This window comes from Quercus robur, chromosome 11 (assembly GCF_932294415.1).
Source record: "Quercus robur chromosome 11, dhQueRobu3.1, whole genome shotgun sequence".
Classification (NCBI taxonomy): Eukaryota; Viridiplantae; Streptophyta; class Magnoliopsida; order Fagales; family Fagaceae; genus Quercus; species Quercus robur.
Genome location: NC_065544.1, coordinates 30,513,850 through 30,530,172, shown reverse-complemented (window position 1 = coordinate 30,530,172; position 16,323 = coordinate 30,513,850). Strand labels below are relative to the sequence as shown.

The 16,323-nt window shown below is 34.5% G+C and overlaps 1 protein-coding gene across 2 annotated transcripts; it reads left to right on the top strand.

The window, feature by feature from the left end:
- The first annotated feature begins 7,767 nt into the window (after positions 1–7,767).
- Positions 7,768–12,862, top strand: LOC126706296 (uncharacterized). Of its 2 annotated transcripts, XM_050405699.1 has the most exons (7): positions 7,768–8,051; positions 8,217–8,243; positions 8,337–8,459; positions 10,090–10,336; positions 10,821–10,898; positions 11,203–11,286; positions 12,109–12,862. In XM_050405699.1, the coding sequence occupies exons 1-7, from the start codon at positions 7,996–7,998 to the stop codon at positions 12,727–12,729; spliced, it is 1,236 nt and encodes a 411-aa protein (XP_050261656.1). In that variant the 5' UTR covers positions 7,768–7,995; the 3' UTR covers positions 12,730–12,862. The 2 variants fall into 2 exon arrangements, with proteins under 2 accessions (XP_050261656.1, XP_050261657.1); XM_050405700.1 differs by lacking the exons at positions 7,768–8,051; positions 8,217–8,243; positions 8,337–8,459 and adding an exon at positions 8,480–8,824.
- The last annotated feature ends 3,461 nt before the right edge of the window (positions 12,863–16,323 follow it).

The following is a 16,323-nucleotide window of genomic DNA, read 5'->3' as shown; positions in this document are numbered from 1 at the left end:
GTGGAACTTTACCCATTACAAGCTTTTTAATTTATGTATTTTTTTTGGGGGGGTGGGGGGTTTAATGAGCAGAATGTTTTCTTTTGCCCTTCATTCTACTTTAGCCCTTGGGCTTGTTATGCAATCTTTGTTCTTGTTGTTTTAAAAAAAGAAGATTTTTGTTCCAGATCTGTGTTTGGATGCTGAGAAAACAGGAGGGTGAAATGGAAAAAGACAGGAAATTTGAGTCTTGTTATGTTTTACTTTTCAAATGAAAAGGTTTTCTGTTTTTGGTTTTCAATGGGCTGATTGATATTTTGCCCTTCATTTTTTTTTTTTAACTGTTTTTCTTTGATTAGTATGTGTCTTTTTTGTGGGGTTATGCATTGAATGGATTTTTTTTTTTTTTTAAATATAGTAATAGTTCTTTTTTTAATTTTAAAAATCACTAATTATGTGTTGTTTTGATGCTGAGAAAATAAGAGGTGAGAAGGAAAAAGATGGGTTCTTTTATCTGTTTTAATGCTGGGTAAATAAGTTAAAAAGGTGAATGTTCTGTTTGATGATATGTTGATTATCTTGAGGTCTGCCTCTGCCTCTTCCAATATTTTTCTATGTCATTAAGTTGTGTTCTGCATACATATGTTATGGAACTATGTTGTCGGTCATATTGTTAATGATTTTGTTGTCTTATGGTGGTTTCATGAATTGTTTTCTTGGTTGCGGAGATATAGTTGGGTTTGTTGGTTTAGGTGTTGTTGAGCTCATGGTTATTTTGTTATAATTAGTGAACAAAATAAATATTGATGGAGAGGTAGAAGTTCTATAAATTGTTGTTCCTAGATGTCATTTCAATTACAAAAGATTGTTTGCTACAATGGGTAGCAGTTTGATAGTGATATCAGTGCTATTTGCTTTTGGTTTAAAACTTTTAATATGCATGATTACTTATTGGGTATCAAAGGAATTTAGTTTTATGATGAGAAAAGATGTTCTCTTAGCTCTTGATTGTTGACAAAGTGTATTTAGAACCTTGAAGTGATTACGCTTTACTGTCATTGTTACTTGATATGTAGTTGTGCATCCATGTTGTAAGAAACTAAGCAAACAATGTATGATGCCGGGTTTTATAGAAAGGGCTACTATAGGATTATAACTTAGAATTTCTTGTATTTTATATGTTATGATGCAGTTTTTGCTTTAGTATCTTTTGGTATTTGTGGTGTGCATGCCCTTTGTAGGATCTTGTATTGACCAATTTCATTTTTGTTCACTCGTTTATAAGACAATATCATAATCTTCTCTAATTTTGTATTCATTGTCCTACTTGGTGGATTGGTGTTCCTATTGTTCCAATTTTTAGGTGGCCAACTATCTGAACATTAAGGGGATATTGGAATTGACTTTCAAGAATGTGGTAGACATGATGTAGGGAAAGACTCCACAACAGACTCGTGAGACATTCCACATCAAGAATGATTACAATCCAAAAGAAGAACCAGAGGTTCGGAAGGAGAACCAATGGGCATTTGAGTGACATATAGAGTTTCCCTTCCATCAAGGAATGCCGATACAATGATAGGGTTCATTTTTGTTTTGTCTCAAGTAGTAATATGCTTGAGGGAGAAAGTTTATGTTTTATTATGCTTTTAATTAACCCCAAAACTAGCTTCGCTAACTCTATGGCCAAAATAAGTTAAAGATTTCTTATCATAGTAATATCTAGGTTTGGTATAGAACTATTTGCATGGTGGAACATGAATTTAAATGGTATTTCGTAGATGGTGTGTGTTAGCCAATTAAAGTTCTGGTGTTAATATTTGCCTAAAAAGCTTATAATTTTGATGTCATCTCCTATGTTTTTGGCTTGCCTGGCAAGATTTCATATTTGTCATATGTATTCTTGGGTGAGAAACAATTTTGTATGTGCTGTGACCCGGTTGAATGAATAGAAATAACTAGTCGTATTCGAGGCGACAACCCTCCAAGAACAAAGAGAAAAGAAAGGAATTCTGTAAATATTATCAGCTTGCCTCTTATTCCATAACTCTTAGTTTAAATACATCAACCACGACCAACTCAAATAAAAGGATAACCACAATTAAAAAGATAACAACCAACCTAATAGCTAAGTCTATCCAAGATAATAAGATGAGTCCTATCTCCAGGAAGTTTATTGATAACAACAACTAATGACAACATCCTAATTCAAATACGAAACTATCAATTAATTCAAATACGACACTTGAGGCATTTATCTTCAGCTGCTCTGCTTTATCTTCGGCCACTTCTAGAGTCCAACTTCAGTTGCATCTCTTGTTCCCTCTTCCACGTGTGCTGCAGACATAGCAGTATGTCATGAATTAGGTTGAAGGGTTCGATTAACAGGTGCATTTAAGGCATTTGTTAAAACAACCGATTACTTCCTCTTTACTTTTTAACAATAGTTTTAATCTTTCTCTCCTATACTATCTCTTCCTAAAGGTTAGGAAAACTTATCAACAAAAACCTTATCAACTAACAACTAAACAATTCTACACGTAACAACCAAGCTTGGCTTTGGCTTTATCCAATTTCAGGTTAATTTTGCAATCCATCCTTAAATTATTGCTATTCATATGCCACACCATTTCCACATTTGGGTTGTCTTCACAGGCTTGGACATTAGTGTGATATCGTTCATATGTATTAAGCTGATCTAATTAATTATAGGGAAAATTACAATAAACCCACCTATAGTTAGACCCATTTTCACGTTGCCTATCTGTGGTTCAAAATTTAACGCTTTACCTACTTGAGATTTGCTGTGTTAGAACTCCATTACCCACCTCTATTAAAAACGAGGGTAAATAAGTATTTTTGCTCTCCTTTTATATCTCTCTCCTCTTAAAACAAAACAAAAAAATTCATACAAAAACAAAAGTAAACAAGATAAAAAAAAAAAATGTCATTTTTGTAAAAATGGTAAAAAGTTGCTAAAGAATTTCAAATACATAAAAACTTTAAGAACTGTCTAGTAGAGAGAGGCAATGTAATCATAGGCACACCATAACAAACTCCCTCCAACATGGAGTTCTGTCTTTGAAGGTCTTTCAAACAACCCAAATGAATGAATGGTTGGAAGCCTCAATAGCATGAGGCATCTCCACAAACTGTCCCAAAGCAAAACTGGGTTTGCTTCTAAAACTAATATAAAGAACCAAATTGAGCCATTTGTCAGCCTTATCAGTAACATTTGTGTTACATGATGCTACTCCTACAAGCCAAGCCTTCTTTCCCATTTCCTTTCTAATATAGTCAGCATAAGTTGGCTCTAAGTCACAGAAACTATTAACCGAAGACCCAAAGCTTTTTCTTTATTGTTTGACATCTTTATCAAAATGCCCAATTTTGTCTCTCTCTATTGTCCCTCTCTCCCCCGTCCACCCACAACCACCTTCAAAACCCATAACCAATCGCAAACCACAACACACAACCATTGCCAAAATCAAATCAACCACCACTACCACACAAAAATTAGATCAACCCATAACCCAAAAAAAACACAAAAAAGAGACCCACGAAGCAAAAACAAAGTCATCGTAGTCCGATTTGAGATCAGCGGTGGCTTCTATTTAGTTATGTGTGTGTGAGATGAAGAGAGAGAGAAGACAACAAACCCAGTGAAGCTTTGGCCATGGGTTCCTTGGATGAGATGAAGAGAGAGAAAGGTGGAAACTGAGATCGGCAGTGGATCGGCCATGGATCTAAGATCGGTGTGGTGGTGATGGTTGTTTGTGTGTGAGTTTTTGAAAGTGTAGGATTTTTTTTAAATTTAAGGTTATCGTATGTATATAAGTGTAGCTTGCGAATTGTTTTTGGATTTGTGTGAATATGAAAATTTTATTTGGATTGACTGGCTCAAGAATGTTCATACCAAGAGATAGTGACCTCTTCAAGCAGAACTTTACAATATTTACAAATTTGCTTTTAGATCTTATTTCTCTTGTTTTTTTTATGTATTATTTTGTTTTGAGAGGAAAGAGATATAAAAGGAAAGTAAATTACATATTTACCCTTATTTTTAATAGAAGTAGATAACAAAGTTCTAACAAAACAAACCTTAGGTGGACAAAGTGTTAAGTTTTGAACCACAGGTAGGCAAAGTGAAAAACATGTCTAATCACAAGTGGATTTATTGTAATTTGCCCTTAATTATATGATACTTAATTCTACACACAACATTGCATATACACACATTTAATCAACCATTTAGAAAGGAAAAAAAAAAAAAAAAGTGAACGATTCTTTACAGTAGGATCATACAAGCCAGACCAGCAAGGAAACAAGCATCAAACCCATAAATTCTCTACTTAATCAAAATCCAACAGATTACTTTGGGTTTGCTATGTTTGAATTTGAGTGTGTTGGGTTTGCAATTGCTTAATTTGTTTGAATTGGGTGGGCTAATTTGCTTGAATTGGGTGAGGAGACCACTTTAAATGGGTTTGGATCAAAATATAGTTTTGTATAATTTTAAATATAAAATAAGGTACTACATCATTTAAAAATATCACCTTATTGCTCAGTTAGACACTTAGATAAGAAAATTGACAGAAGTTGCACTTTTTTAACTTTGGGGATCGATCATGCTAGTTTGAAACTTTAGGGACTAAACATGATTAGTAGGTCAATTTTAGTGACCAACCCTTATTTCTTCCAATCCAAAAATATATATCTAATGCTACATAATTTATAAAGTTTTAAATGACATTCTATATAATGTTATATTCAAAACATTAGTTACAAAAGAAAATGAGAGATCCTTTATATAATATAAGCAAGGAGTTTTGTTTCCGTTTGGTTGGGAGGATAGAAAAGTGAAATGATAGAAAATAAAGAAATGACAAAAAAAAATGGAAGGATAACAAATGCTTCAAGTTTCTCTAACGTGTATTTCATAACGAGGATAGAAAAGTGAAATGATAGAAAATGTAATTTTAATAAATTTATTGTTATACTTATACCCATATTATACAAGAGTAGGATAAACAAATTTCCATTTTTTATCCTTCATTTTCCATTCTTGCCTTTTTCACCCAACCAAAGTGAAACAAATAAACAAGACTACAAAAGGTGGAAGTGAAGGAAACCCCAAGCGAGATGTATATGATCCCATATCACTATATCAGCAATAAAACGAAACATTTTGGGATAACACAACCAAAATCAACTTACAAGAAGGGTGATAGTGTTATCGTGTTTTGTTTGCCTACTCTTCTGGTCACATGTTACAAAGATTAGAGAGCTTAATCACTTTTCAAATAATGAGTTTAGAAATAATCTCAAAAACAGATTTGGATCCTCTCTATTTCACTTGAATAGAGAGCGTCCATTTCAACACCATGATTTAAAGTTGAATAAATTTTTTTTTTTTTGAAAAGGAACAAAGATTTAATTGCAAACAAAGAAGGAGATTACAGAAAGAAGCCTGCTGTTCAGGACTAATAGAGCAGTAAATCTGCTTGTACAGTTGAATCTAAAAAGGAGGGAGTAACCCCTTTCCACAAATGATGAGATCCATTCCTACGGGCAAAGAGAGCAAGCTCATGAGCTGCATAATTAGAAGCTCGGTTTAGGTGCCTAAAAGAGCAAAAAGAAAAAGTTTCTTTGGCTTGGATAATGTCCTGAATAATGTGCCCAAATGGAGTCCCTAAGGCAGAATCGTTGACAGCATCAATCACATTGGAAGCATCACTTTCAAACATCACATGAGTGAGCCGCAAATCTTGGGCGAGCAAAATACCTTGCTCCAAAGCAAGGACTTCCGTTAATTCCGCTGGGAAGTGGGACTGAAGAGGTTTGCAGAGGGCAGCAAAAGTTTCACCATTGCAATCTCTAAAGATGACTCCAATACTAGAGGATCCATCAAGGTCCGAAGAGGCACCATCCACATTAATCTTGAAAACACCAGGAGGTGGAGGGGACCAGCAACCAGCAAGAGACGGCCTAGGAGCAGAAAAATCAATGGTTGCTGCATCAGAGAAGTCCTCCATGGAACTTCTAGCCATCTGCCAGACCCGTAAAGGGGAAAAGCACTTGCCTTCATGAACAACTCTGTTTCTGTTATACCAGATAGCCCAAGCAGCAGTGAAGAAAAATTCAAGATCTTGAGAAGGCTTGTGAGCAAGAATGAACATGGCCACATCAGGGAGAGCCCAATTGCTCCTTTGGATCGGTTGCAGCCCATCACACCAAAGATTCCAAACCTGGGAAGCAAACTCACAATGTAATAAAGCATGATGAATAGATTCAATTCCCCCATTGCAAATCGGACATACATTGCTGGTAAAAATGCCACGGGAGCGCAACTTTTCCTTGGAAGGCAGCCCATTGACACAAGCCCTCCAAGCAAAGATTTTAATCTTTGCAGGGAGGTTGAGATGCCACAAACACTTCCAAAGGGGCATGAGAGGATCTCCCATAGAGCTTCCCACAACATCCTTTTCTTCAAGCAAGCAGTGGGCAAAGTGGTAAGCGCTCTTCACAGTGAACTCCCCACGTCTGTTCCCCATCCAAATTAATTTGTCTTCAGGCAAGCTTTGACTAAGAGGCAATTTTAGGATTGTTTCAGCTTCAAAGGGAAGGAAGGTTGCTCTAATAACATCAACTCTCCACCATTTTGTGGCCGGGTCAATGAGGGAAGAGACCATGGGAAATAAATTTGAGGCTTAGATTTTGAGGCTTAGATTTTGCCAATCATTAATTCTAGTTTACTTTAACTACAATTAAATTTTTTACCATAATTCAATTTTAAATGAGATGACAAAATTTAGACCTTAAAATTTATTCAACTTTAAATCATGGCCTTGAAACGAGAACTCTTCATTTATCCAACCCCAAGAACATTTTATGGTTAAACTTTGTTTTGCAGTTCGCACCATTTCCACAACTATTTAGAGAGCCATTAACAAACCCACCGTCTCTGTCCTGGATCCCTTTTATAAAACTGCTTTGGGTTCCAGAGATTATACCAAATGCACCGAAAAATTGCTGCAATGTAGTTTATACCTACTTCACTTAGGAATCAGGACTTACGAAGAGAATTCTAACATGCAATTGGAAGGGGCATTGAACTTGGTAATCTATATGGTCGGTAGTCTATGAGTGTGGACATACTTAAAAGATGTGAACAACCAATACCAAGTTTGAAAACCCTCTCCAAAAAAAAAAAAAAAAAAAAAAAAAAAAAAAAAAAAAACCAAGTTTGAAATTATGAGTATTTTTTCCGTTGGAATTTAGTGTCCACATTCTTACCAGAGTAATGTTTATTATACACAAACAGTTTTACACAATTTTATACAAATTACAAACTCTCAAAAGCAATTGAAATCGTGATTTTTAAGATGAATATCATGATTTCAAGTCAGGTACTTTTTGAAGTGGATTTAAAACTGTGTAAAAAAGTTTGTAAGTACTAAGTTTAGCCCTACATATAGAGTTTGTTTGGTAATATTCTCTTAACGTTATTTATATTTTTTAGAAATATGTGTAGGTAGAAAAATGTGTAAAAATATGTGTAATGTTGTTTGAACATTGAAAACTGTTATTGTTTAACCAATATAAAATATCGTGAATTTCAGTTAATTCAACTGGTAAAATTTCTGATAATTAAATAAGAGTTCTAGATGTTCAATATCTGCCTACATCAAAAACTGATTGGTGCCTTAATATGTTCTTTAAAAAAAAAAAAACAACAACAACAACAACAACAACGTAAAATGTCCTGAAACTCGGGTCCATGAGGAAATCCTTAAGACTCTGAAAGCGACTGTTGGACTTTCCTCTGAAATGGCTTTTTACTTTTGTTGAAGTTTCCTCCTTCCACTTTCCGGCCCAATATATTTGCTTTTCCTTTCTTTCACATTTATGCCTTTCCACATCTTTACTCATGTATATATATATATATATATATATATATATATATATCTTTGAGATTCAAGCTGAGAAATCCAAAAAGATTAGTTCTATTTCAAGATGAGTCTACTGGGTATTCTCATTTTTGCACTGAAATTCCTTGATGTCCTTTCATGGTATACATTTTGTCACCACTTGATTTTTGTGCAGAAGGGGAGAGAATATTTCTTCTGCTTAAAAGAATGATAGAAATATTACATTTCATTTCTTTAACAATATTTGATGAAGTTAAATTTTTTTAATAGTGTTCTCTCTGCTTTTTGTTTGTGTTTTACTTGCAGGCCTTTCTTTGCTTTGGGGTATCCTTTGTAAGTCTCTCTCTCTCTCTCACACAAACACACACGCAAGTGTTACTTTTGGTGCGTGAACATGATCTGGGTTACCATACATTTTCTTAACAGATGTGCTTCCATCCGAGCAATTGAGAACAATTCAAATTCAGAGACTAAGAAGTTGGTCACATATTGGATTGTCTTCTCTTTGATTTCACTCTTTGAGAATGCTTTCTTGAAGTATCTTGTAAGGTAACTTTGCCCTGCATTCCAGTGTCTAGCTCTGCATGAGTGCCAAGAAAACAAAAGAGAAAATGATTTGCAAATTGCAATCAACATTTGTGTGAAATAAATCTCATAGAAAACCTTTATTTTTGGAATGTGATGTAAATTTGTTCGATTTTGCACTCTGTTTGAAGAACTAACGACATGAACAGGGATATTATTACTAAAGATTATTTGATGTGTAAGATCAATTGGGTACTTAAATCAGCTTACTAATAATCACTCACAAGGATATGCAGCGAGATTTGACAGGATGAACACACATACTTTCATGAATATCTTTTTCTGATCAAATTCATTTATTCAAAGAATTCTTGCAAGTTAATAGATTGGTGAGTGACAATTGGACCAAAAAAAGTCTTTTGATTTATACTTTGCATTGTTTAAATCATATGCATATTAAATTGAATGTTTTCTAAACCTGAAATTCTACATATTTCATTTCACACATTCATGTAAGTGGATTTATATAGATGCCAAACTTTTTTTTTTCTTGCATTAAAATTTTGGCAAGTCATACGCTTCTAAATGCACACATACACACAACATGTGAGTCCAGTACTCCTCAGATTACTTGTTAAAGAATGCAACTTCATTTTCCTCAAAATTGTGCATATCATGAAGAAGTTATCATATTATGTGGTCAGCCCCGCCTCCCCAAACCCCCCCCAAAAAAAAGCAAAAAGAACTTTATATGTTTAGTGGAGACTTCAGAAAGAAACAGATATATGGCTGATGGTAATCAACAATTAGATGGTAGACTAGCTAGTAGGATACCTACAAGAACAAAGAAAGCTTAGACAGGTACCAATATGGCCATGGCCTAATTACACTGATGCTTAAGTCAGAGGAGTTTCCTTGATTTTAGCTGCCATATCATGATCATAATGGGAATATAACTCAGGGTGATTTTGGGCATGTAACTATTGATCCCGCAATGTGTATAACAGTTCTCGGATATGGCACTCAGTCCTCTAGTTTGAGCTTATCCTTTACACCTGAGCACTTATATATTGCCTCGGTACAGACTTGTCATCTTTTGGCCAAGTGCCCCCTAGTCCTTGTTCATCCTAAGATGGATTGTGTCTAAGGAGTGAGGAGGAATGTTGTTATATTTTCATTAGGTTGTCCTTTTTTGTAATGACGTGTCAAGTTGTGCTTACATGGCATTGTTTGATGAAATTTTCCATATATCAATGTCTACGTTCCCATCTCTAACTATTTTAAGGTTGTGGTCTCTTACACCCTTTGTTTGCATGATACTTGTTTCCATGTCAACAATAAATTGAGTAAACTAAAAGTTTGTGCAAATTCAATATTCGTTTCATGTTCTTGGGAACTGCTTGAAGCTCACAAATATAAAAGCTATAGGTTGGACTTCTTGAATTACAGAATTCTGTCACCTTGTGTTTAGGCCGCTTCAACAATAAATCTGAGGGATTTCATTAACCGTGTTATGTGCCAATGTTTAACTTGACTAGATTATTGTTTAATGTTTAACTTGAATAGATTATTGCTTTTGTCTTTTCTTGATGTGTGTACATATATTCATGTGACATGTCTATTATATGTCTTGTTTCCCATGTTTAATTGTCAGGTTACTGTTCTGGCCACGCATTAAGCTAATGATTGTCTGCTGGCTGGTTGTACCTCAATTCGAAGGTGCCATTTATGCCTATAATCACTTTATTCATCCATGCCTCTCCATGAACCCACTAGTTGTCATTGATGAATTCAATAAATGGAAGGAATTCTTATTCAAGAGAGAGAACTTTCTAGCTCAGGCAGAGAGATATATAAACAAGAATGGACCTGAAGCTCTGGAGGAACTTATTGCTACCAAGGTATTACACTTCATGTTTTTTAGCTTTCAGTTAAGATAAAATGTTATATCAAACTTTTATATACAATTGGAAAAATGTTTTCTTAGTTAGATAACTGGATATGTTGGAATTGACATTCAAATAAATGGGTTTTTATAATTGGAATTACCACAACCCAACTAGTCATATTTGCATGATATCCCAAAAGGATTGATCACAATTAAAGCTTCCCATAGTGACTTGTATAATCCAGATGGACTTAGTACATGCCTGCTGTGGAACACAACACATGCTTACATTACACTTCACAATCCATACTCACATAGAATTCGAAAACTACAACTTTTTACAAGATGGAACAAGACTGATACCCAAACTTGATAAACAATTTTTTTTTACTCGATATGTGCTTTTCTTTTGTTATATTTATTCGGATCTCATTGTGGGTGACAAAAAGGACTAATGATACACACCTTTGTCTCTAATTTTGCCTTATTTTTTTCAGAAAAAAAGCAAAAAGCCTAATCATGGCATGGAAGAGTTCGATGCTATTCCAGTTATGGCCAAGAAAGAAGTGGAGTGGGTAAAGCTTTAAATGTTAATCATGCAACTAGAACATTTACTATGAGTCTTTTAATATTTTCTTATGCCCATCTGTTATTGGTTCTAGTTAGATGAATAAAAGGATATATTCCACAGACTTTTGAAAGAATCTTATCAATAGAGTGTTCACTATTTTGGCAGTCATATGACAAATCCTAATTTCAATTATTCTTTAATTATTGAAGAAAAAAAGAGCTGTGAAGTATGTTCCTAATGGAAATAACAATTTTTTTTTTAATTAATTTTTAGATGAGCTAATCTACAATCCTTTTCTCTTGATGCAGTCAAATAGCAAAGAGGCTAACATTGTGCAGAAAGATAATAAATCTATGGAAGTAATAGAGAAAAAGGAAGTGCCAACTGTCAAGGTATAATTTTGTATTATATTCACTAGGAAGTATATTGTTCAACTTTATGAAAACTCTCTATGGAAAACCCAATCTTTTGAGAAGGGTTTCAAAATGAGTATTTTGCATGGAGAATCGGTTCTTTGAATGCTTAAAACTGTGGGTTGATAATGTGAGTGGTTAATAATCAAGGTGTGGGAAACCAGAAGGTGGTAATGAACATAGCTGACTTAAAATGGCAGGACATTCTCAGGGGCTTCACATTTTTACCTGGTATAGGTCAGTCTAGACTATTAGGAGGGTCAGCATCATAATCATGTTATAAATAATGACTCAAAAGAGCAATCATCAAGGGGGTATGACCTTCGTGTGATGGAAAGTGCCTTCAGCCCAAGGTGAAATGTCACAAGTTTGAGTCTCATGATCACTTGAAAAAAGAAAAGAAAAGAAAGAATGGGGGCAGCTCACTAGTAATCTCTCCTAGAGCCTACAAAAGTGGGAGCTTTGTGCACTATTGGACTCTTTTTTTTTTTAATTCAATTCTGTAGTTTTCAAAGCCAATCATATCTATCCCCCCCCAAAAGAAAAATATTCCTCAAAAGGAATGGTTTTTTTTACTATCATTTGTTGTTATTGAGTTCTCACCATCATTTGCATTTGCATTTGTATTGTACATGCTTTATGTTTAAATTAAGAGATCTCTATAACATTGATCAAGTATTTTAGGTTGTTTCAGTCATGTTTTCTTTTTGGCAATGGAATTCTTATGCTTTTTCCACAAATAGGATGGAAATGACTAAACAACTGATTTGCTTCTAATTTATGTTATCACTGCATTTCCAGATGGTTCTAACAGAGCCTATCCTTGATCAGACTGAGAACAGAACATCAGCCACTAAGGAGGAAACAGCAGTGGCAGTTGCAACAGTTAGAGAACTTCCTGATATTCCCATGCCTAAGAAACTCCGAAAGGAGTGGACTTGTGATATATGTCAGTTAACTGTTCTAAATGAGAAAACCTTAAATTTACACCTTCAAGGAAAGAAACACAAGACTACTGTGGCACTGAAAGCAAAGAACCAGCCAAATATTGTCCCAGCTTCAACCACACAGAAAACTGAGCAGCCAATAGAGGAGCCACAAAAGACTGTATCCACCAAAGAATGGAAACAAAGTACAACTACAAATAATGAGGGTGAACAGCATGCCCATTCAATGAGTGTCTCAGCTTCAACTGCTAAAATATTTGATCAGCCCTCAAAAGAGGAGCATGAAAAAAGAGTTTCAATGTCAAACAGTGCACTAGAACAGAAGAATGAAGCTGTTAGTGAGGAATATTATAGGTGCAACATCTGTAATACAAACTGCACTGGAGAGAATGACTTGGCTTCGCACTATAATGGGAGGAAACACAAGGCTCGGATTCAATTACACAATAAATTGGTTGGGATTGGGCAGGTCTGACCAATATTTTTGGTTCATTTCACTCTCAGAGGAACCATTGTGCTTGTTGCAGTAAATATGAATATGAAAATGTTTGGCTGAAAGTTACTGTGTTTTTTTTACTCTTGAATTTTAGCTGATTGCATTCACTGAAGTTGATAAACTTGCTGGTTTGGATAATGTTCGTATTAGTATATTTACAACACGACACCAATACTAGATTGTGTAATCTAGTGCAATAGAATCTTGTTGTGAATCATATCCTCTAGTAAGATGCCTCCGTTTAAAAAAAAAAATGATTTCTCTCTTTCCTCAATTCTAAAACATGTAAGGCTACCTTAAATTCTTTCTTGTTAGAGCCTGAATACAATATAGGAAAAGCACAAAAGCAAGTTAATTTAGATCTGAATAATAAGAAGAAAATGATCAAATGGGACGCCCTGCCCTAATCTGTAGGTCAACAGTCTGATTCTCTTTTCTTTTTTCTTTTTTTTTTTGATGGGACAGTCTTATTCTCTTAATAGCAAAATTATTCACTTCCACAACAACCATTCTTTATATATATAGATGTATTATTGAATCTGTCTAGCTGGGTCAGTTTTGGCATAGTACACTTCCTGATTACTTAAATTTTTTCTTCACTCCAGCTGCATAAAACACTAGGTTCTTTTTTTATATTGATCCCGGGTGTTAATATGCATACTGTATTCCTAATCTGGTCATTTAACCATTTGTTGCACAAACAAAGGCCATAAAATTGTAAAATATTTTTCTACCACATTAGAAACTAGCAGAAGACAGGACAGGATTTTGATCTCCAAATTTAGAAAACTATTTAAGCTCCTCCTTATCTAGGGTACAAGGTTTAAATTCTGTTCCAGATGATAAATCCTCCCTCTCATTTAAAGAAAGGGTGAGGGCAACCACCAAAGCAGTTGACTGATCATATGTTAGCGTGTGCTTGGTTAGACTTTGATGAACTATCTTCCTTACTCTTGGTATGAACTTTTTAAAGATGAGAAGTACAAGAGATTTAAGAGAAATCCAAAACAACCAGGAAGAAAAAAAAAAAAAAAACCAAGAACTTCAGACAGCCAATATTCTTGGATGTGCACAAAATCATATTTGTGTAGCAGCGCAGGAAATTAGTAAAAAATGGTAAACAGAATTTGAAATGCATTAATTGTGTGCTGAACCCATTTACTGCAGTGGAGAATTGCAAAGGTAGGATTGCAGTGCTCATATTTAATTCCTCCGGATATCTAACCTTATTTCTGTATCAAGAACCTCAAAGCTCTCGAGTCCTTGGAGATTAGTGATGGCTACAGTATAGTTTGTATGGCAAATAAGGGAATACATTTTAGTTCGGTTTAGCAAAGATGGGAACTCCAAAGCTCCAATAGGCATTAGAGTAGAGGTTTTAATCCTCATAGGAATAGAATTAATAGGAAGCAAAAGAACATAATTAAAAGATTTTTTTTTTTTAAAAAGAACTTCATCAATCAAAATTTCATTTGGAAAATTGAATTTCAAGTGTACACTGAATGAACAAACTCTAAAGATATTATGATTTCAAGAGTTTACAAAATTTCATTGCCTCAAAAGCATCATATGGACCTCTTTTGAGGGCTCAATGAATGGAACTTCGATGGCCTGTTGTTGATGAAGATATTCTCTCTGCCTCTCTCAGGAAACCCAGATTGATTTGGCTTACAGGCAAGGAGAACCTACTGCTACCTGCATTTCAGTACTCATTTCTAAATCCATACCACAATAAATTTATCTATGTTATAACTTGCTATGATTTGAATTTTATTCTCTTTTGATGGACACAACAGCTACAGGCACCACCAGAATTCGAAAATGTAATGAATAATATAAAATTTGAATATCATGTGACATAGCCCTCGTGTTAACTAAACAAGACCATGGAGCCATCAGGTTAAAGGAGAAGATGATTAGTAATAAGTAGATGATTCTATTTCATTCAATTTGTAAATGGTGGTTATAAATTCACAATTACCATAAGAATTTTAAATTCAAATCACTATAAGGTGTGGTTAGCTGACTCCGCTGATACTACTGCATGGTCAGTTTTAATATAACAAGACGTAAATATACTTTGTCCACATATTGATGATGGCAACAATGATCGAACAACTAATCATATAAAGCAAATAACCATATTGAACACTGAGCAAAAATGATGAGGGTTTATCCAAGTCAAAGGGAGACAATGCATATATATTAGACCACTGTCCATTTTGTTCAACTCATTAGCTATTATAAGACTAGTCTTTTATCTATCTATGTTATGTTTCGTTTATTGTAAGACTTGAGTCTTTTATTCGTCATTGTTATTTGTACCAAATAATAAAACCCAACAAAGCATTTTTTTTTTTTTCACTCTCTCTTGCATCTACAACTAAGACATAAATCCTGACAAGGATTAACAATGATGCTGGAGCAACTAAACCACAGTAAAGAAGGCCAATTAGTCCACTTTGCTCGATCATGTTAGCTATTACAAGATTAATCAATAAAAAAAAAAAAAAAAAAAAAAAAAAACCAACAGCACACCCATCAATATTGTTACCAATAATAAATCATCAAATAATTTTCAATATGTAGGGTCTCGATTTATAGTCCAAGCCCAAAACGTATTGGATGTTGGCCCAATGAACCCAATATAATAAATTTGTAGAGAGTGAGTCGAAGAACTAGGCCCTAATAAATTGAAAAACGGCTAGTTTTGATTTGAATGATAGTCAAACACAAATAATAGATTTTGATCTTAATATACTTTTAGTCCGAGGAGGTCCCCCTTGTATAAATTAATCACAGATGAATACAAAGATAATTTAGATTGCTACAGTGTTTTTCTCTATTTTTTCGATTCCTTTCTCATAGAGGGTCTCTCACATTATATAGCTCATTTTAGGTCATCTTGGTCTTATACTTGTTGATCATCTAAACCCCTACTTGAGTACCCGTCTCATTAGACACCCTCTCTGGCTTTTTGTGAGTTGTGGTGGCCAAGACAGCACTGTTCAAAAGTCTTCTCCACATAAATGTGGCCAAAAAAGTAGCTGCAATGCATTTAATGTGGTGGTAGCAGTTTTCCCTCAGATATTTTTGGGTTTCCTTCTTTCTAGTATGTTCGTAAGGCACGTTCCTATCATGGGAGCTTCTTGGAGGGTCACTTTAATTGTTGGAATACATATCTGAGCTGCATTTATCATATCGAAGGAGGAGTTCCTCCTCAGATCATCCTCCACTCATCCCCTACTTATAAGACTTTAACTAGGAACTCCTAATAGCTGTTTGTTCCTCCTCAGACCTATCAATATCCTCGGACAAAGCCCAAGCCCCAATATATGATCTTGGGCCTTTATCCCTACACAATCTTTGAAAGTACAAAAAACATTTAAAACAATAAATTCACATTATTAGCCAAATCATCATCCCACAACCATTCCATTCACATAAATACACACAAAATATGCAAACTAATAACAACCCGCTGAAATATACACAACACAGAGACATATTTAATATGTTGTTATGTTGGGGATATTTGACAATGTCATCAATAAAATTGTGCATGCATAAGAG

Coding starts and splice junctions, on each gene's coding strand:
- LOC126706296 (XM_050405699.1), top strand. CDS start 7,996: ATGAGTCTACTGGGTATTCTCATTTTTGCACTGAAATTCCTTGATGTC. Junction 8,244..8,336: donor TTTGCTTTGGGGTATCCTTT/GTAAGTCTCTCT, acceptor TTTTCTTAACAG/ATGTGCTTCCATCCGAGCAA. Junction 10,337..10,820: donor AGGAACTTATTGCTACCAAG/GTATTACACTTC, acceptor TATTTTTTTCAG/AAAAAAAGCAAAAAGCCTAA.